The 19,869-nt window shown below is 56.0% G+C and overlaps 1 protein-coding gene across 3 annotated transcripts in view; it reads right to left on the reverse strand.

Annotated features, from left to right (window-relative positions):
- Nucleotides 1-19,869, reverse strand: part of SDK1 (sidekick cell adhesion molecule 1) — a 451,634-nt gene that overhangs the window by 101,220 nt on the left and 330,545 nt on the right. For 2 of the 3 annotated variants that reach the window (XM_064478730.1, XM_064478729.1), the window contains exons 20-21: nucleotides 16,965-17,156; nucleotides 13,833-13,954 (exon numbers count right to left, since the gene is read on the reverse strand). In XM_064478730.1, the coding sequence (XP_064334800.1) occupies nucleotides 13,833-13,954; nucleotides 16,965-17,156 (314 nt within the window). The remainder of the gene's footprint in view (nucleotides 1-13,832; nucleotides 13,955-16,964; nucleotides 17,157-19,869) is intronic. The other variant, XM_064478731.1, reaches the window with a different exon arrangement.

A 19,869-nucleotide genomic window follows, 5' to 3' on the forward strand; every position in this document is an offset into this window, starting at 1 on the left:
CGTTCGCTCGTGGGGAGGCTCCCTCTGAAGCAGCCAGAAGCCAGAGTCCCCCCGCCCTCCCGTCTCCTGTCTTGCTAGTCGGTTATTCATTTATTTATTGACTATTTAATATGCTTTCTATCTTTGGAAGCAGGAGGATTGTGAAATGACTGATTGGGTCTTCCGTCTTAAACATTCCTCTCTCCTCTTTGAGGTCTCTGACCCTGGGTCCTCCTGGTCCCCTCTGACTTTCCAGCCGTCTCTTCTCTGATGCCCTGACGTCCGGGGCCCTGCTGACCCAGCAGGGACTGCCCCTCCCAGGGTGGGTGGGTCCTGCAGACAACGAGCCACTCACTTGTGAGCATGCCTTTCAAATGCAAACCAGCCAACTCAGAGCCTGCCACACCCCCTCCTCCAGGGGCCACTGTCCCCCTGCCCTCGTCACCAGGGACAGCCCCTGTGCCCTAGAGCCCGCTGGAATAACCCAAACTAGCTGACCCCGGGCCTGCTCACCCTGCCCTGGGCCTCTGGTCCACAGTGCCCTCCCTCCGCCTCCTGACCCAGCCTGGTGCGTCCCGTGTTGCCCTGCGTGGCATTCCACCCCTGCCCCCCTGGGAGCTGTAACATCATCTTTTCAGTGAAGCACCTCCTGACACGTCAGCCTCACCACAGCTGAATAAAGACACAATTTGCACTGAAACGACAGGTGCCACGCAGTGTCGTAGCTCTAAGCCGCTCCCTCGCCGCCCTCTGCGCCCGGAATGTCCTGCTCCCCATCCGTGTCGCTCCCCCCAGGCCCGCCCGAAAGTCCACCTGCTGCATGGGGCCTTCCTCAGTGACCCCACTCTGTTACTCTTCTGCTTTTGATTCTGTCTTGGCAAGATTCTTTATAACAGCGCTCACCAGGCTCAGTCTTACTGTTTAGCACATCTCAGTGGTCCCTCCCACACCCCCCACCCCAAGTTGTGAGTTTCTGGAGGCAGGGACTAAATGTTTCCATCTTTGTAATCTAGTACGTAGCATGAGTCCCAACACCTCTAAAACAGTTGGTGCTTAATAAACGTTTGCTGGGCGAATGGATGGCTGAATGAACCAAATATAAGACCTAATGACCGGGAAAATGAAACACACAGGGAAATGTGAAAATCCACCAAGAGAATTAGCATGAGAGAACCTGCGTGGTCCTCAGAAAGAGCAGGAAGATGCCACTCGCAAAATTTACTTCAGTTGGCAGTTGTGATCTATATGGAGAGCTGGCTCTGTTTCTTGACAATGACACTTGTAGTAAAAGGCTTCCCTCAGCTGGACCAGAGCTGTCACTTATGCTGCAGTGTTTTCTTCTCCCACGGTACCTGTAAAAGTCCCGTAATAGGACCTAAAAGGAGCTGATGGACTAATGAACAAAAAAGCCACTTCAAACCATTCATCTCGTGCAGATTTCCTACGCTGGTCAGGAAAAAAAAAGAAAAGCCATCGTAAGGGTGTTACTGAGGACAATTCAAGCAAACAATAAATGTTCTGAAATACCGGCGTGTGTAGTTCATGGTCACCTGTCACCGCAGCACCTGGGCGCCTGGGCGGGGGCACTGCAGCAGGACAGAGATGAAGCCGTCTCACAGATTCACCCAGAAGACCAGGTCGCTGTTGAAGGACCGTTAGAGCTGGTGACAGCCCCCTTATGCACACCTGACGGACTGTTCAGACATAATGTCCCCCTTTTCCTTCTTATTATGAAAAAGAAATTCAACTACGGTCGCAGTTTATTACCACTGAAATGCTGACAGACACTCATCAAAAGGCCGCAAACGGCCCTAATGTCCACCGCAATGAGGGAAGGAGGAGATATCAGCAATTAGGAATCCTCAACTCCAGACCTCGCAGTGATGAGATTAAAAAACCTGGCGCGTGACCCGGCCAAAGACAGAACACACCAGGGTCTCCTTCCTCCGGCAGAGGTGGTAAGCAGGCAGCCAGCTGACAGAGGCATAAACAAGGGGTGGAAACTCTCTACTGAAGAAAGGGGGCCGGGGTGGCTGGATGGGGGTGGTTTGGGCTCCATGGGAACACATGCTCGTCCAGCGGCTGTGCTCTCCGCGGACACCAGCAGCTGGAGCTCCTCCTGAGCTGCACAGCCCCAGCCCCTCACCGGGGACACAGCCCGGAGGCCCGCACGGAGCCCCAGCACCTCGCGTCCTGAGCGTGCGCCGGACACTGACCTTGCCCGGCCGCCGCTGCCCTGGTGCCGGCTTGACTGCAGGGATTTTCCGGGCTGAGCCCCGAGTGGCCTCCCACCCCAGCGGCCTCGTGCCGTGGACGGCTCCTCACTGACACGCCCGGCCTCCGCTCTGCCGCCGGCTTCTCCCGCCAGCCTGTCCCCCACCCCAGCCTTCCTGTTGGCCACTCACTTCCTAGCAGGTCCCGGCGGGTCCCGTCCTGCAAACGGCCAGCCCAGATCCAGGTGGGACACTGGAATGACCCCAGGCCAAGCCGGGTGCCTGACTGTCTTGTCCCCGGGACCCTCGGGTCTTTCTACGTCTCGGTGGTTCCCAGTGTGCTCTTTCGCGGACCGTTACAGAGAAAGAGAAATCACTGAAAATGCACAACAGAAGAGTGGCCCGTGCAGAGCTGTTTATCCGAAGCGTGTGCACCTCGTGTTCTCTGAAGGAGGGTTCCTGGATGCAGCACCCCCCGAGGCCCACGGGGCCTGCTTCTCCCTCGGAAGGAGGTCCCGGTGCCTTGTTTCTTCCCCGAGTCACCTCCCTACTCACCGGAGGCGGGGGCGACCGCGGGTTAGAGGACACACTCAGGGGCCAAGCCCCCATTTCCCCCGAGCTCATCGCTAGGAGACCCACTGTGAGGGGCCCGGGCCTGCTGGGGAAACACGAGCCCACGGACCCTGCGAGCACGTCAGCAGATGGAAAACAAAACACAGCCCGCCCCCGCCCCCGCCCCCGCCCCCGAGACAGGAGGGAAGGGGCAGGGCACTTCCACGGAAAGAAGCCGCAGCAGCTAGCACCAGGGTGGCGGAAGGCAACTCCTGGGGCTCAGGGGCCCAGGACGCGGGGCGTCTGACCTCCAGCAGACCCTGAGCGCCACTGTGTGCTCACTGAAATGTACCAGCATGGTAAATGACACGAGTCACGACAGCTCCAGGCTAACTACAGAAGGCCGAAAAGTGGGCAGTGGCCCACTTCCTGCGAACCCCAGCTCCATCCCCAAAGTAGCTGGAATAATGCTTCCACTGGTTAGCACAGGAGGCCACTGAGCTCATAAAAACTAACCACCCCGCGCCTCGGGGCCTCGCTGGCCTTCGGGGACGCCTGCACGCGGTCTGTGGGGTGCGCACCTGTGGATAAAGCTACCTCGCTCCACGATGAGTTCTTTCCCGCATGAAGCCAAGGGCCCTCACGTGATGGGCGTCCCAGGGACTTGTCTGGGGCCTGGGACACGCCATCCTCCATGGGACCTCGGTGGGACGTGCACTGGGGAGACAGTGTCACTCTACCCTGCCCCGACGTCTCTGAGGGAGGTCTCTCCAAACGCTGCGGCCGTGGGCACTGTGGGCCACCGCGGGCACCTGCGACGAGCGCCGTCCTGCGGCTCCCGGGCACCGAGCCCCTACCCCCACTGCCCCTCAGTTACCAGGAGACCGGCGCTCGGCAGACCGCGCTCTATCTTATTAGCCCAGAACACTCTCCAAAGCAGCTCCTTATAAGAAAATGGCGACTGTTATGCACAAACAAGCCCTATGTGGGTTTTTTTTTATTTTTCCATTTTCAGATGGAAAGAGTTTTTATCTATAGTTACGTGTTACCACCAGCATCTTCATTACAGAAAGCTTGCTGGGAGCAGCCTTTCAAGGAGACTGGATGTTATCTGGGCTGTGAGTGCAGGCGGCAGGGGTTCATCAAGGTGCCGAGCGGGCGGCAAACAGACGGCATTTGCAATCTCCTCTCTCGCGGCGCGCACCCTGAAGACGTGGGAAGAGGTGTTCCGCTCATTCTGCAGTCGAAGGTGACTGACTGAGCAAAGCATCATGGGGCCAGGAAGACCTGGCAAAGCTGCTTTTTAAAATCTTAACCCGCAGTGGACCCCCAGCTTACGACAGGGCCTCTCCATGGGCTCCCCAACAACTAGGGTCTTTGGTTCCGTGATTGACTGACGGTAACTCCAAGAACACAAACTTCCCCGTGCGCTTTAAAAATGGTCAGAACTTAAAGGAAGCTTGTCTGCACAGAAGATGTGGCTGAGAAGTGGGTCAGAGGGGAGAAAAGTGAACTCTGTCCTGCTCGCCGCCTCTCTGCCCGGGCTGACGGCCGTGGTCCCTTGGACGGTCCTCTGCAGCCTTCCAGGGCTCGGTGCCTCCTTCCTCAGCATCCCGCCAGCGCCCTGAGGAAACCTCTGTTAAATCACCTCCCTGCTTCCAGCGTGATCGATCGCCAAGTGGTCGACTGCCCACCGGACTGGGTGCTCCCAGTCCTACTCCTCTGTGAATCCCAGCCCTGCAGCCTGGCTCAGAGCAGGAGGCTACAAGCACGTCTTGACAAGAGACTGGAGGAGGGAGCGCTGGGGTCTCATTGCCGTGTGGAATGCCTGGGCTTGGCTGGCCTTTCAAAGGGAATCAGGTGTGGCGTGTTCCAGACGGCTTCGCCTGTACCAGTCACAGTCCCAAGGGCCCCATCGTGCTGAGCTGAGGAAGCCGGAGCCGCTTGGTCCAGGGAACTTGTGGAGACACACTCGGGTACAGATGAAGGCTGAAGACAGCCTCCCCTGTCCTGAGGGCAGACAGCTTTCTCAGAGACTCAGCCTGCAAAGCACCTCATGCCTGCAGAGCACAGAGCCACGGCCGCCCTGGAACAGCTAACGTAACAGAGCGCTCTAATTCTCCGGCGGCCAGGACGCAGGTGCCACTTTCTTGCTTCACAGCTGAAGGGCCATAACAGGAAGACTTGCTGAAAGCCACCTGGCGGGGGGCGGGGCTGGGGCTCAGGGCCTGCCTCTCCGGTCCAGAGCCCGCGCTGTCTGCCGCTGATGTGGCATTGACGGTTTTGTTCTGTGTCCTCAGGAAACGAACTTGCCCGTGGCCCTCCCTGGGGGTGAGTCACAGGACGATGTGTGGAACGTGATAAAGGCCAGGGAGGTGGCATAAGGAGGGGCAGGATGGAGCTCCTCGAGAGATCTCCAAGGCCGCAGGTCTGTTCCTTCCCTGGACGGGGCCGTACACATGTTAGGAGCTGCGGTGGGTGGGGCGGAGTATATTCTGCCTTGGTTTGTAGGAAACCAGACACTGGCTGAGTGATGAACTACCTTCCAAGGCCTTTAAAGAGGTGTCCATCCCTGCGTTTTTGAATGGACCTCTTGCTGTTAAGATGCCTTTGAGGTCAGGAGGAACAGGGCACAAATAAAAGCAGGATTTGTTTGGCCAAAAAAATGGATGTTCTTGCTAACCTTTCCCGCGTCGCCGCGAGAGCTTCTCGGGGTAACTTAGCGTATGAATGAAAGCCAGTTCCCACTAACTCAGCCAAGCGAACGGACCGGCGTGACACAGAGCAGGGGGCAGCCTGCTGACGGAGTCAGTGCAGACGCCTGAGGAAAGGGGCGTCTCGCCCACGTGGCCGGAGGAGTCCCCACAGGGCCGTGCGAGTGTCGGCTCTGGGACGGAACCGGCTCAGGGCTCCCAGCCCAACGAGTGATGAAACACTCAATGCTCAACTTCTAGTCTCCTCTTGGCTGGGGAACGTCTATAACCCTTCCCCCGGGGTCTGGAACTAAGCTTTTTTTTTTTTTTTGATAGATAAATGGTTACTCTCCAGAACATTGAAACACAAATGGTTCAGATAATGAGCTTTAGGGGAAATTTTTCCTTTTTGGTTTTGAAGTTTCAACCATCTGCAGCACTACCAGAATTTTTAGACTTGCTGAGTTAATTTTAAATTATTTTAGAAAGACTATTTCTAAGGGACTTCTAGTTCTAGTGATGCGGCAGACTAGCTAGCTTAAAAAGCCTCCCACACCAAAGCTGGAGCCATGCTGGACAGGGCAGAATGGATGCAGAGTTCATTGCACTTGGGGGAGCAAGGTAGGTACCTGGGGGCCGACATAGCTGAGAAGCGAAGCTACAGCCAAACTCCCGTGAACTCTTAAGCAAGCACTGCCCACGAGAAAAGAGACTAACAGTCATCACCACCCCTGGGGACAAAGAAAACAAGGGGGAACTGGACAATAACAAGTGTGACTTGATTGGGATTAAGGACGTTTAGAACCCTGTACCACTGGGAGGAAGACAGAGATAATGATTAACTTTAGATTTTGGTAACTTAAGTTTGCAAGTTAAAATTTTTAGGGCAGCCTTTGTCCTTCCTTCCTTCCAGAAGCACAGAGCAAAGGAGCCCAGTGATGAGGGCGGGTCAGGACCTGCGCAAAGACAGTGTCCAAGCAGGGCAGCAGTCCGCTCTGCTCAAAGAACTGGCCACGCGCCGGTGGGGGGGCAGCAGTAAGCAGAGACTGGGGACAGCAGGAGCAATGCAGGCAAGCGTAAGTGTGGAGAGACGGCAGCTTGAGTAAGTGGGCGGCATGGAACTGTATGTGGAGGTGCTGGTGTGAACCAAGGCTCCTCAGGGTACAGACAGACACAGAGATGGGCCTGGATGCAGACCTGCGTGCCTATGAGCACGTGTGTTTCCTAGCTCTGTGCCCCGAGAGGGCCTGGGAGCAGTGACGCCCCAGGAGCGATGAGCACACCTAGTGCCCAGATCTTGGTTTCTAAATATCACTCTCCACGGAAAGGTCCTGAGGCTCCTTGGAAGACGAGGAAAGAAGATAAGCCAAGAATATCTTGTGCCAGAAAGTAAGGAGGTACTCAGAGTAATGGGAACACATGAGAACACGGAAGCCGGCTGGAGGCCTCCCACAGCTCATGTGTAGGAGAGTTTGAGCATCAACATAATGGCAGTGATGTCTTATAATCTGTTAAATAAAAGAGGACCCATGGGTCCACACTGATATATACAAATAAATGAATAAATAAATGAGAAGGAAAAGCCTTTTTTTTTTTTACAAGTCCAATCTATAAATTTAGAAGAAATGATTGGATTAGAAAGGTCACGACTGGCTGCCTTGTTATGTGAGTTAATTCTGGAGAGACACAGTCAGTGGCTGATGAACTCGGGGTGTGAGTGGAAAGGAGAGATTTTTACACGATCTCGAAGTGTCTCCCCACAAAACCCTTCCTCACTGTGAGGGGGAGAAAAGCACCTCCATGGTGGAGAGACCGGGCAGACCCCCTTTCAGTCACGTGAGCAAAATTAACTCCACCAAAGACGGGACGGATCGGCATCATGGGAAACCCAACAGGAGGCGGGGGAGGAAATCGGCACCTCTTCTGAGACATTCCAACCCAAAATGCGTGATCTGGGTATAGTCGTGAAGAAATGCACAAATCCACATCGAGGGTTCGCATGGGAAACGAATGGCCTGTGATCTCTGAGAGTGTCAAGGTCATGAGAGTCAAGGAGCGGCCGGGGAGGTGGTCCAAGAGAGGCGGTGGAGAGCCAGGACGGCCAGATGCGACGTGTGGCCCTCGGCTGGGTCCCTTCCCTGCTGAGGACATTTTGGACAAGTGACAAAACTGAGATGGGTCTCCGGGTGAAGGGTCATTCTTTGTAGTGCTCTTGCAAACCTTTCTGTAGTTTCGAAATACTTTCAAGGTGGAGGCGAAAACAAACAGCAGGGCAGTCTCCAGTTTTTAAGAAGTGGCTACAGGCAGGTGGTGACCCTGCTGCGAGCACAGCACACCTGGGGGAGCGAGTGCCACCGCCCATGGGCTCCGTGCCAGGGACTTCGCCGCACTGGCCACCTGGGGAGGGGGCACGGCCACCACTAGGGGAAGGCACGGGGTCCCCCAGGTCACCGTCCCCTGAGGAGCCGGAGCCTCCGAAGCTCTGGAAAGAGACCTGGGGGAGGCCGGATCACTGACATGTCCCACTCCCTGCGCCCAGGACCAGAGCAACAGGCACGACCTCCTTCCAACCTGCCGTGTCACCTGGGAAGCCACACACAAACAGGGTAATGCCTGGACCCCACCCCTAGAAATGCTGATGCACTGATCTGGGGTGGGGTCTGGGCGCCACGTGTTCTGAAGTCTGCGCCCCCACGAATGCGCCGCTGGGAGGGAGAACCCCTCCCAGGAAAGGTACGGGCTCCCGAGGGCTCCCGTCCGTGCCGGCGAGGTCCAGGCGCCAGCAATCCTACCTCTCACCTCCCTCTCCAGGGCAAACACATCTTTATCTATGAAAACTGGTGAGAAAGTCAACTATGGATCTCAAAAACCAAACCGACAACCGGAAAAGGTCAAGTTCACTTATAAACGTATGGGTTTAAGGTCTGAAAATCTTAGATCCAAACTACACCAAACAAAATAAACATCAAATTGTGTTTATCTCAGGAGCACTTGGCATGGTTAAGCATTAGACAGATCATCCCACCCGCAGACAAACGATGGAAAAACATGAGCAGCTCCACGGGTGCAAGAAATAGTTTGACAAAAGTAAAATTATTTATGATTTTAAAAAAATTCTTAAAAAACAAACCCAAACAACTCGCAGCAAACCAGGATTAGAAAGACTCGTCTTAACCCAACGCGGGCTAGCTGAAAACGCAGAACAAAAAGTCCCCTGCGGGCCTGCCACGGAGGGAAACGTTGTGCTCGATAATCAGACCTTGAAACGACGCCTTTGAGGCGAGTAATAAAACAAAGACTGTCCCATCACTGCTCTGATTCCACGTGACACAGGAGGACCTCGCCCTCCCACTAAGAGCGTAGAGAAAAAGAAACAAAAAAGGGGAAGGAACGATACAAAGATTTCAAAGGAAAAAATAAAACTGTCACCAGCAACAGGTGACGCAGCTTCTTTACAGAAACCAAGCAAAACTGGCAAACTAACCAGAGCTTCTCCCAGCTTCCGGGCACGGCGCCCTCACACAGGCTGTGACGCGGGGCCGGGCTGCTCCCGCCCCGCCCCGCCCCGCCGCTGAGCTGTGGGACCCGGCAGGAAACTCCGGCCCTGCCGTCCGGCCGCTGAGAGAGGGGACAGCCGCCTCCTCCCAGGACCAGCACGAGCATCAAATGAGTGAACGTTCGTTAAAGCACTTAGAACGAGAGGGCTCATTAAATTAAAAATAATTCAAAAATCAATGCCAGCCATAGTCAGAAAATGTAATTAAAAATGTACACACATTAATTAATCCTCAAGACAATCTCACAATAGTGCTACTGACCCCGTTTTATAGATGAGGACATTAAGGTGCACGTGGAAGTTAAATACATCCAGGATTGCGGAGCTCAGAAAGAGGGGGGCCAGAGAGAGCGGGAAGCCAGGCTGCCGGTGCAGAGCTCACACTCTTCCCATCACAGATTTTGAGGCACGCTGACTGCTCCCCAGTTTTCCACCCTTTTGGGGAGCAGAGTGAAGGTAGGAACAGACAGCACAGTGCTTTTGCCAGGAGGAGAACAGCTGACCAAAGGAGGTTTAAACAAATGGAAGGGCGCAGCACGCTCCCAGGGGGAGAGCCCCAGCGTCCTGGGGCGTGCGCGGGGAGAGGGGAGTCCTGCACAAGTCCGCAGTGCGTGTGTGTGTGCGTGCGTGTGTGGGGGGGCTGGGGAGACCTTACCAGGTATTAAAACACATTTCAAAGCCTCTATAATTACACAATGTGGAGTTAGTGCATGAACAGCCAGACTAACAGAACAGAAGAAAGAGTTCCAAAACAGACCCAAGTGCATATGGGGATTTAAGACGACAAATTAGGATGAGGAAGAATATGGACTTTTTAATAAATGGCTTTGGGAAAATTACATAGCTATTTGCAAAATGATAAAAAAAAATGGATTCACACCTCACTCACGTATCAAAGAACAAATCCCGAACGGACGGCGATCTAAAGCAAACATGAAGCCCTAGGCGTGGCAGCAAAACATGGGGTGAGTTCCTTCATAGCCAGAGGGTGAGGAAAACCTTTCCAGCTGACACTCAAAATCCAGAAAAGATTGATAAATTAGACCTTAAGTTTTTTTGGCATGGCAAAAAATTACAAATCCTGCTGATGGAATGCAAAATGTACAGCCTGTAACAGACAGATCTAGTAACGTCTAGAAAACTTACATACATTCATTGTTTGCTCCTGAAATCCCATTCCTAGGAATCTATCCCAAAGATTCATCAGCAAAACACACAATGATTATGCAAAAGGCTGGAAACAGCCTTTAGGCAGAATAATGCCCCCTGCGTGCAGCCCCCCTGCCCTCCGCCCGAGACGTCCACACCCTGATCTCTGGGACCTGTGGGTAGGTTACCTCCCACGACCAAATGGACTTTGCAGATGTGACTAAGCTTAAGAGCCTGGAAAGAGGAAATTATCCTGGGTGGGTCCAGTCTATTCGCCTGAGTCCTGAAAAGTGGAAGAGGGAGGCAGAGGAGGGGGCCAGAGAGATGAGACAGTAGACGGAGGGGACAGTCAAAGCCTAGAAGGACCTGCCTGCCATCACTGGCTCTGAAGGTGGAGGAGGGGACGCGGCGACCACTAGAAGCCAGGGATGGTGACAACCAGCTCGGTCCTCTGACCACAGGGAATTGAGTGCTGTTAGAGCCCGCGTGAGTGAGGGGACGGTCCTCCTCTAGCAAGTGCCTCCGGACAGGAAAGCAAACAGCTGGATTTGAGTCCACAGGACCCGGTGGAGCTCTGGTTCCCAGAGCTGGAGGCAGTACACTTGTGTTGTTTAAGCCACTGAGGTTCTGGGCATTTGCTGTGGTGGTGACAGAGGATGAATGCACACGCCAGGTGTCCACCAGCAGGGACGCCATGTCCACACAAGGGAGGACCTCATGCAAGGCGCACTGAACTTCACAACGTGTCCTCCCCTGAAGACAGCAGGAGGCCCCATGCCGCCTTCCGAGTTAGGAAGGGGGACACGAGGACAAATATTCACTTAGGATGCAGAAGGCAAAGGAGGATGAACCAAAACCTAATGTGGGGCTTCAAGGGGCGGAGAGGTGAGAGCAAAGGAAGAAAGACGAACACAGACTTCTCTGAATACACCTATTGTTTTAAACAGTTTTGACTTTGAGATTATGCAAGTGAGTTATATGCACAGAAATTAATAACATTTAATATATTTGAACAATTTTTTAAAAAGAAAAAATGATTTCTAAAGAAAGCAATCACTAAAACGGAAGTGAAAGAACAAAACACAAAAGCACTGGAATGAATGGACCCAATTTCACCTTAGGTTGGTGGTATAAACACACAGTTAAGAATTCAGACTCAGGATTTCAGCTGCTCATCCACAGAGCAAGACGGTCTAAGGGCAACAAGCACTTAAAACGCATTCAGTAGGCTTGTTGTTTTGAGTATCATGGATGTTACAATTCTGAAACTCTTTATAGAATAATAGGATAAGGAAAATAAGGAATTTCGTTAATGTTTCTAGAAAGTACAATTTCAGTGTAAGCGAAAAGGATTCAGCAAACTTAAATTAGAATTGGAAATATCAGTGTGCATCTCCTCTCTCTGTTCCCTGCAGCGCCCAGAAACAATGACCAGTGAGCCTTCAGAAGGGGAGGGCGTGGGGCAGTGCGCCCTGTGCGCCTCTCCGGGCAGCCAGACCCGGGTGGGCGTGGTCCTGAGCCTCAGGCTGCTGCCAGGTCTGGTTTCCAAGACAACCAGATGCAGGTGGAAGTGCAGAAGCCTCCCGGCTCCGCCTGGGCTCCTCCCACCCTAAGTGCCCAGACTGTGGTCTCCAAGTACCAGCTGACACTAAATGAAACCCGGTGGAAACGGCTTGATTTGAGCTGGAGCTTGGTGCACAACCAAGATGCTCCTTGGACAGCCCCCTGAAACAGAGAGCAAGGAACTCGCCCAAGATCAGTGTCCTGAGGTCAAAAGGCCTGGAATGCGAAGGGCTGCCCACTGGCCAGGATGGGTGTTTCAGGTTCAAAAAGAATAATGACTGTAGGTGACTGAAACACATTGAACACATAAAAAACCCTACGCTTTCATACTGATACCCAGGACAAGAGATAGAAGGGCAAAAGAAGAAAGGAAAATCTGCTTGACGCTGGGAGTAACTGGGGCCGGCTCCTTGCTCTGCAGCCCCTGCCCCCCCTGCTCGCGGCGGCCGAGCAGCCTGAGGGAGGAGCGCTTCATCCCAGGGGCCCGGCCACTCAGTGCGGAAGGGCTGGTAGAGCACTGCTGTTTCCAACACCTGAAGGCAGCACTCAGGCCAGGCCCAGACCACCGGCGGGGGGACCGGCAGCTACCAGGCTGACAGGGGAGGACCAGGCAGGGCCCAGGCTGCGGTTCGTGCCGGCGCCCGTGTCCCCACGACCGGGACACCCCGACCACTGTGCCCCTGTGACGGGTGCAGTATGGCGCCCCCGCCCCACGAGGAGTTATTCCGACAAGACGACAACATGGAACTGATCTAACGGGTTTAGAACGCTCCTCCTGTTTACAGGAAACGTGGGGCAGAGGGACACGTGCAGTGGCACCACGAGGGTGTGGAAGGACTTCTCTGACCGAGGACGCTCCATGGGGCAGCTAAGTGGGCGCTGTCACCAAGGCTGTGGTGCGGGGAACACGGGGGCTCTAGATGAAGGTGGCTCACCCTCCAGTGACAGCAGGCAGCTGAGTGGTGGGCGGGGGCGGGCGGGCAGCCCTGGGGAGGTTACGAGGGACAGAAGGCAACTTTCAGGGCGGATGGGTTTGCTCATTGTCTTGACCTCGGTGAGGATTTCTCAGGCTCACGTATGTGCACACCCCAGCCCAAACTTACCGAACTGCACACACTGGAGATGCCAAGTGCGTCAACTGCCAATTATACCTCGATAGAGCTTTTTTAATGATTTAAGAGATGAGACAACCAAACGCATAGTGTGCACTCTGCGGATTCTGTTCTCATCGAAAATGCGGTAAAAAGACTTTGTGGAACCTCTGGGGAAATGAATGTGGATGGTTACTAGATGACACTAAGGACTTTTTGTTAATTTTATCAGGTGTGACAACTGCGTGATAATTCTGAGGAAAAGCATCAACATTCTAACGTCAAATTTTTACCGCAGGAAGACAAGCCCGGATGTGCACACGGATGTAGCCCGAATCCAGACCAAGAAACAGCATCCCCAACGATCCCACTTCCCCGCCACCATCCCGCACGGGCCCCCCAGGGGCCGCTGCTCTCACGCCAAAGATGACCCCCGCCCCCCGGAACCTGACATCATGGAAGCACACTGCCTCTGCTCACATGGTCAGTCTGCTGCTTCTGCTCAGCAGAGAGAGAGAAGGTTTCTCCTACTCGGCAGAAACTCGGTCGGTTCCGTTTACTGCCATATCCCGGGTGCCTCGAATGGGGCCTGGAAATCTGCATGTTCTGTGAACACTGCATGCTCACTCACTCATATTCACTCACTCACCCAAAGGGGGAGTTGTGCCCAACAACCGCATCAGTCTGTTTGCTGGCTTGTGACACAGCAGCACGAGAGGAACGCGAGGCAGCGAGGCCACCACACCTCCGGGACCTATGCTGGACCACAGCTTGAATTTCCACCCCTTCCATCGCTTTTAATAAGACTCCGCTGAACATCCCGTGTTCCCGCCTCTTTCCGTGTCCTGCCCCAGTGTCCCAGCCGTCTCCAGTCTCTGGTTCTCCCCCTCCAAATGCGACCACCTCCCAAACCACCCCGGGCAGCTCCAGCTGCCGATTGATCACCCGCAAAGGCGTCGATCACCTGTCTGTAGGACCCAGGTCCCAGGAGCGCTCTTGGGGAAACTCCACCTGCCGGCTCCAACGAGACGCTTACCTGTCCCTCCACGATCCACCTGGAGATGGCCGTCTTCCCGTCGTAGCCTGGGCGGAACTGGAGTGTGGCGGAGCGAGGGCTGATGTTGGAAATGACCAGGTTGGATGGGGCCCCGGGAAGCTCTGGAGATACACGAGAGAGGCAAGGTGGAGACGGGACCGCCATCACCACTTAGGAGGTGCATTAAACGTGTCAGTGCATAAACGGTTCCCAAACGTCTTTATACCAAGACAGGATTGGCTTTCACAACCAGGAGAGCGAGGAGCAGAGCTTGCCAGGAACGTGTTCACGGCAAGACTGCACTCTCACAGGGTCGCCAGTTAGACGCCTAGTCATCTGCGTGGCTTCAGGAGATGTACCACGTGGCCTCCAGGTGGTGGGCGGCCCTGAAGGGGGGGTCATGCCTCACTCATCTCCGCACACAGAGGGGAATCAGTGGACACTTGTTAAATGAGGACAGCATGGATGGATGTCATCCTCCCAGGCTCCTCGAAGGAAACAAAGGACTGAGTGTCCGTCCCCCCTTTGGCAATGACCCAGATGCCTTCGAAAGAGGAGGGCGTGGGGCAGTGTGCCCCATGCGCCTCTCCGGGCAGCCGGGCCTGGTGGGCGTGCAGGTCCTGAGCCTCAGGCCGCCGAGGTCTGGTTTCCGAGACAACCAGATGCAGGTGGAAGTGCGGAAGCCTCCCAGCTCACCTGGGCTCCGTTGCCCGGGCAACTGACTGAGAGTAGGCGGGTTCTGAGCCGCTCCCGCCCCCGGGCTGCCTGGGGTGTGGGCCTCCTCAATGAACCGTGGCCCTCGGCGGCTGCTCCCCCAGGGAGCCTGTCCTACCAGAAGTGAAACACTGAGTCCACAGTGAGAGCATCTGTTGCTGGGCCAGGCAAACACTCCAGGGAAAGGAAAGGGGATGGAAGGAGGGGAAGAAAGATGCCACGCAGGTGGCAGGGAAGGTTTCCAAACGGCGCTGTTTCCGGGGAAGGGTCCCTCAACCTGCCACTGCCTGGCGTGTTTCAGACCAGCTCCTGCACAGGGACAGTAAAGCCACTTTGGTGACCCATTCGTACTGCTGCAGGCTGCGACACTCAGCTCTCACGGTCCTTTCCACATCGAGTTTAATGGATTCGAAGCAAAAAAAATATTTCAATCGAGGGACAGGTGACTCTTTTCTGTATATTTCTCAGCTCTCTGGGTTCTTTAGACGATTCTTCAGCCATTAATGGATGTAAGCTTCAAGCGCAGTCCCCCAAAGTGACTGTCATCACGTGGTTTTGCTTCGGGCGGCACTTAGAATGCCCAGTGCGTCCTAGGACTGATGGCGGTACAGGTGATCTGACCTGTCCGTGCAGGACATTGTGGTTATGGGGTTCACCCAGTACGGCTGGGCCCATCTCCCTCCCCGCTGCCTCTGCGTCCAGGGTCGTGCTGGTCACAGTAACGCGGAGGCAGAGGCCTTGCGGAGGTGAGGTCAGCCAGCCCGCTGCCCTGCCCTGGTCAGACAGTGTCCAAGCCACCCAGGGAAACACCTGGTCACACCCAGGGATGCGCCCCAGTGTCACCTCCAGCCACTGGGCATAAACTGAATGACAGGCCATCGTCACGATGACCCCATCACTAGTCACCGAAGTACCAGCGTATTTCACACGTGTGCTTTGGAGTAGGTGTTTACAGGGAATAAATTAGTCTGTCTGCAAGCCGAAGACTGACTTCCTCAAAAAAAAAAGACACTGATTTTGTAGACGCCTGTGCAAAAACATGGGCCTGCCCCCGAGTGTGGTCGCACCGCCCGAGGACTCGCTCCACAGGCCTCGGCCCGCGCCCGTGGCTGGACACGCAGGAGTGGGCCCAGCGCTGTGCCTCCGAGGCGGGGGTCACCAATCAGAACCAGCACCGCAGCCGGGTGAGGTGATGACTGCTTCTCAGAGGACGAGGGACTCGCTGCGGGGCCCTGAGGGCTCAAGCCTCCCGGGGCGGTGGGGCCGGGAGCTACTCACTTTGAGAAGGTGCCCTACGGGGTCACCCTGCTCGGAGGACAGGGCACAGCCCCTCCCTCTCTGCCGCCACATGTGACCTGCTGGGCGGCTGGGCCCGCGTGACACGCAGTCCCCGTGAGGAGAGGTGCCCGTGGTGAGCACGGGTGTTCCTGCGGGGACTTCTTTTAAACTGTGTACATTTGGTGCGTTTGCCGTTCTCTTCCGAGCACGTGCCACCCTCCCAGGAGGACAGTTAGGGCGCGCAGACCGAGGTGCTCCAGTGGGGATGGGTGGCCTCAGTCCCTCGGGGCCTGACAACGGGGCGGCCGAGCCTTCCTGGGCACCCGACCACGGCAAACGGGCCTCCTTCAAAGGGCAAGAGGTCGCTGGCTTTCACTGAAGAATGGAACTGAGAGCCCCACGACGTCTTCCCATGTCCCCATGTATTGGTGAATTCCTTGGGGAAACACTTTCATTTTACACACAAGCTTTAAAACTGGACAAAGTTGAGGGCCATTTGCTGCTCCGGGATGAGAGTGAACGCCCAGGAGGACACCGGACTCTCAGACGGGCCCCGAGAGCAGGGTCCCCTCGTGCCCTTCCCTTCCCACCGCCCCCTCCCTTCCCTCACACCCACACGCTTTGTTGAGTCAGTTCAGTCTTGTGCCTCCTGGTTTCCCTGTAATGTCCCTATTTCCTCCTTCTTTCAAGAGACGCCTGTGTTTCCCTCCGTGTGGTCCTGATTTGTGTTTCCGGGAGCCAGGACCTCAGTCCCAGCTGTCTTCCCCCCAGCGCCCCGCAGCCTGACAGGAGAGATGTGAACCAGATCAGAAGACCCCGGAGCCCTGGGGCTGACGGTGGGTCACTGTCATTTACCCCCGACCATCCGAGCAGGAAGCCAACACCCCACTTAGAAAAAAAAAATCTTTAAAGAAATTTGGAGGGGGAGGTAATCAGGTTTTTATTTGTTTGCTTGTTTGTTTAATGGAGGTACGGGGAGTTAACCCAGGACCTCGTGCATGCTAAGCACGTGCTCTCCCACTGAGCTGCACCCTCCCCACCGACACCCCCCTTTTAAAGACCCTCAGAGACGTGTGCACAAAAATGCCCATTGCCTCCGAGAGCTGAAACAGCCGAGGGGGACACGGCAGCGGGACTGACCTGGGGGCACGCCGGAGGAGATGGTGGACGAGGTGGCCAGGCCAGCCCCAGCCGCGGTGACGGCAGCCACGTCGATGGTGTAGGTGGTGAGGGAGGCCAGCCCCCGGATCGTGTACTCGTGCACCGTGCTGTTGAGAGCGCGCGTGTGCCGGGAGTCGTTCCGCCCGTACACCTCCCAGGAGAGCTGGTAGCCTAGGAAGTGACAGCACAGGGTCATTGGGGCCTGAGGCTGGACGCCTCCTGGCATCTCGGTACTGAGGGGAGCTCGACGGGTCCGCTGGAGTCTGCTGAGGACTCCTTGCCCCCCGGAACAAACCCAGAGCCGGGTTCCTCTGTCTGGGCCCCTCCGTCGGGGCCCCACACCCCTTCCCTGTCTGCAGACCTCAGTGGCCTCGGTCCCTGGTGGGGACCGAAGGCGGGTGAGCGACGACTGCCAGCCAGCTGTGCTCCATTCGGCCTTCCCTTCACATTCTGGAGGCGTGTCATCTGTGCTTCCTTGTTTATAAGCTGATGTTCTCAGCGCCTGTCCCCGAAGTCAGCGGCTTGCTCCTGGCTCGCAGCTAATTTGTGGGGACACTGCCACTTCCCTTACGGGGTGACTGATAGGGCACTTTCTGCCTTAAAGTTTCTCTCCCCGAGGATATGCGTGCTGCTCCCAGCCCGGCCTCCCTCTCTGAGCCTCCTGTTTTCGAAGTGATGTCTGATTTCCCCCGTACTCAGTTCAGTCCAGTGGGGCCTCATGACCACAATTTATCCGACCCCGGATTCCACTGTGATCTGGGGCTCAGAGAAGAAGGCCGGGCTGGCTCCGGACTCAGCCCCCTCGGAGGGGGCTTTATGTGATGACAGGACGCTCGTCTCCTGAAGAGGGAGGTGGTGATGGCGAGAGCTCCCGGGGCCAAAGGGAAGTGCTGAAAGCACCTGCTCCCTCTCTTCCTGACAACCAACCCGGGAGGCGGGGGCGCTGGGAGGGGGCTTCAAGCTCCCGCTCCTTCTGATGAGAGCAATACACATGATGGGAAACCTGCACTTGCAGGTAAACGAGAACTTAGAGGAGAGCGCCTCGGGACTGCAGTGTTGTGGAAACAAAATGAATGCCAGAAGCTGCGGGCTGCTGTCGCTCACACACCTGGAGACCCCTGTGCACCGAGGGATGGGGTGGGGGCTGCCACGGTGGGTGCAGGCGGGGCACCCAGCGATGCAGGAAGCGCTCGGTGCTGCGCCACATCCCAAGTCCCCAGGATTACCAGAAGCCTCTGCCCTGAGCGACCACTGGGCCCCTCCTGGCCCGCGGCTCCAGCTGCCTCTCCAGCCTCGCCCTGCTTTCCTCTCCATGTAGGCCGAGCATCCACCATCACCCGAGGGCAGACCTAGAACCTCCCTCCTCCCAGTTACCCACCCTGACGCCTGCCTCCCTCGTTCTCAGTGGGCCAGCACCGACACCACGATGCTCTAACATAATCGGTTCTTTCTTTTGCCAATTCAGAATTCTGGACCTAATCAGACAATTAAAAAGAGGCACACCTTCAAGGCAGTGAGCATGAATAGCTTCAAACACACAGAGCGCTGACGGCGCTCCTGTGGAGCTCTGAGCACTTCTCACTCATTAGTTCATTCGAACTCACGACAGAGCCTTCCAGTTGGACTATCATCGCCCGCGTTTTGCAAAGCAGGAGACCAAGGTCAACAGAAGCGGCCCGGGTGCTCTGTGCCTCCCAGAGCCCCCTCCACGCCACCTTCTCCCCGCAGTCTTGGTGCGGCGGGTGAACCTGAAAACCGTGCCTGGCCCCGGCGGGTCAGCCTGATAAATCTCCAAATAATGTGATGCTCAGGGTCCTCGCGGAATAGGGGCAGGGGGACGAGAAGGCTGCTGCTGTGGGGACGAGAAGCGCTGCTATGCACTCGGCTACGTCTCTTGTTACTGTCATGACCTTGTCTGTCAATTTTATTTGTTTAAAAGCTGGTCTTCATCAAAACTTACTAAATACAGCATCTTGTTCTGCATGGCAACCTGGGGCCCAAACACAGCAATTCCAGCATCCTTAGAAGAGAATGCTAGGATCAGCTCGCATCAACGCTGATACCTCGGTTCTCTGCCGTTGCTGTGGGTGGAAACCAAGCCAGACGGACAACTGAGGACCCCGTGGACCCGGGAAAGGCTCTCGACAAACAGCACGAGAGCGCGAGCTGGCCTGGGCAGCGCACACAGATGGACGGAGCGCGGGGCCGTCAACACGGGCTCTCGGGCGGGCAGGCGGCCTGGCTCCGGCGCTGCCTCCAGCTGGCGTCCGACCTGCTCCAAACGGCTGCCTGACTGAGACTAACGACCGGGGGAGCTTCAGAAATAATTCTGTGTTGATCTGAAGTAAATTCTCTACCAGAGAGAAGTACATCCAATCACCAGCTGTCTGTCCGCATCCTGGTCCTCATAAATCAGAGTTTCTGGAGGCAGCAGGGAGGCAGGAATTCACGGCGCGGGCTCAGTGGCAATCTGCCCGGGTGGCACGACACCCACCCGTTCCAGGTCTGATGAAGCCTCGTTCCCCGCGGGGCATCATCGGGACCACAGGGCGGCCCAGGGAGGGGGACCAGGCCAGCCCGCGGCCTGTAACAGCAGCCTCTGGTGTGGGCGGGGCGGCTTCGAGGGACGGGACTGGTGCCACATGGGCATTTCCTGAGAGGGGCTTTGGAGGCAGCTGTGCCCTAGACATGGGCCCTCTTACTGGCTTTGGGGAAATACTGTCCCTGCAGGACGGAAAAGGCCTTTGGGGTGTTGCCTGCACGTGGCACAGGAAACCAAGTTGATCTGGGGGCACCGCCCTGCAAGTCGGTGTGGGGACAGCCTCACGGAGGGCAGCGTCCCTTGGGGGGGACCGGGGGACCGCACAGTCAGGCTCCCATCTCC

This window comes from Camelus dromedarius, chromosome 24 (genome assembly GCF_036321535.1).
Source record: "Camelus dromedarius isolate mCamDro1 chromosome 24, mCamDro1.pat, whole genome shotgun sequence".
Taxonomy (NCBI): domain Eukaryota; kingdom Metazoa; phylum Chordata; class Mammalia; order Artiodactyla; family Camelidae; genus Camelus; species Camelus dromedarius.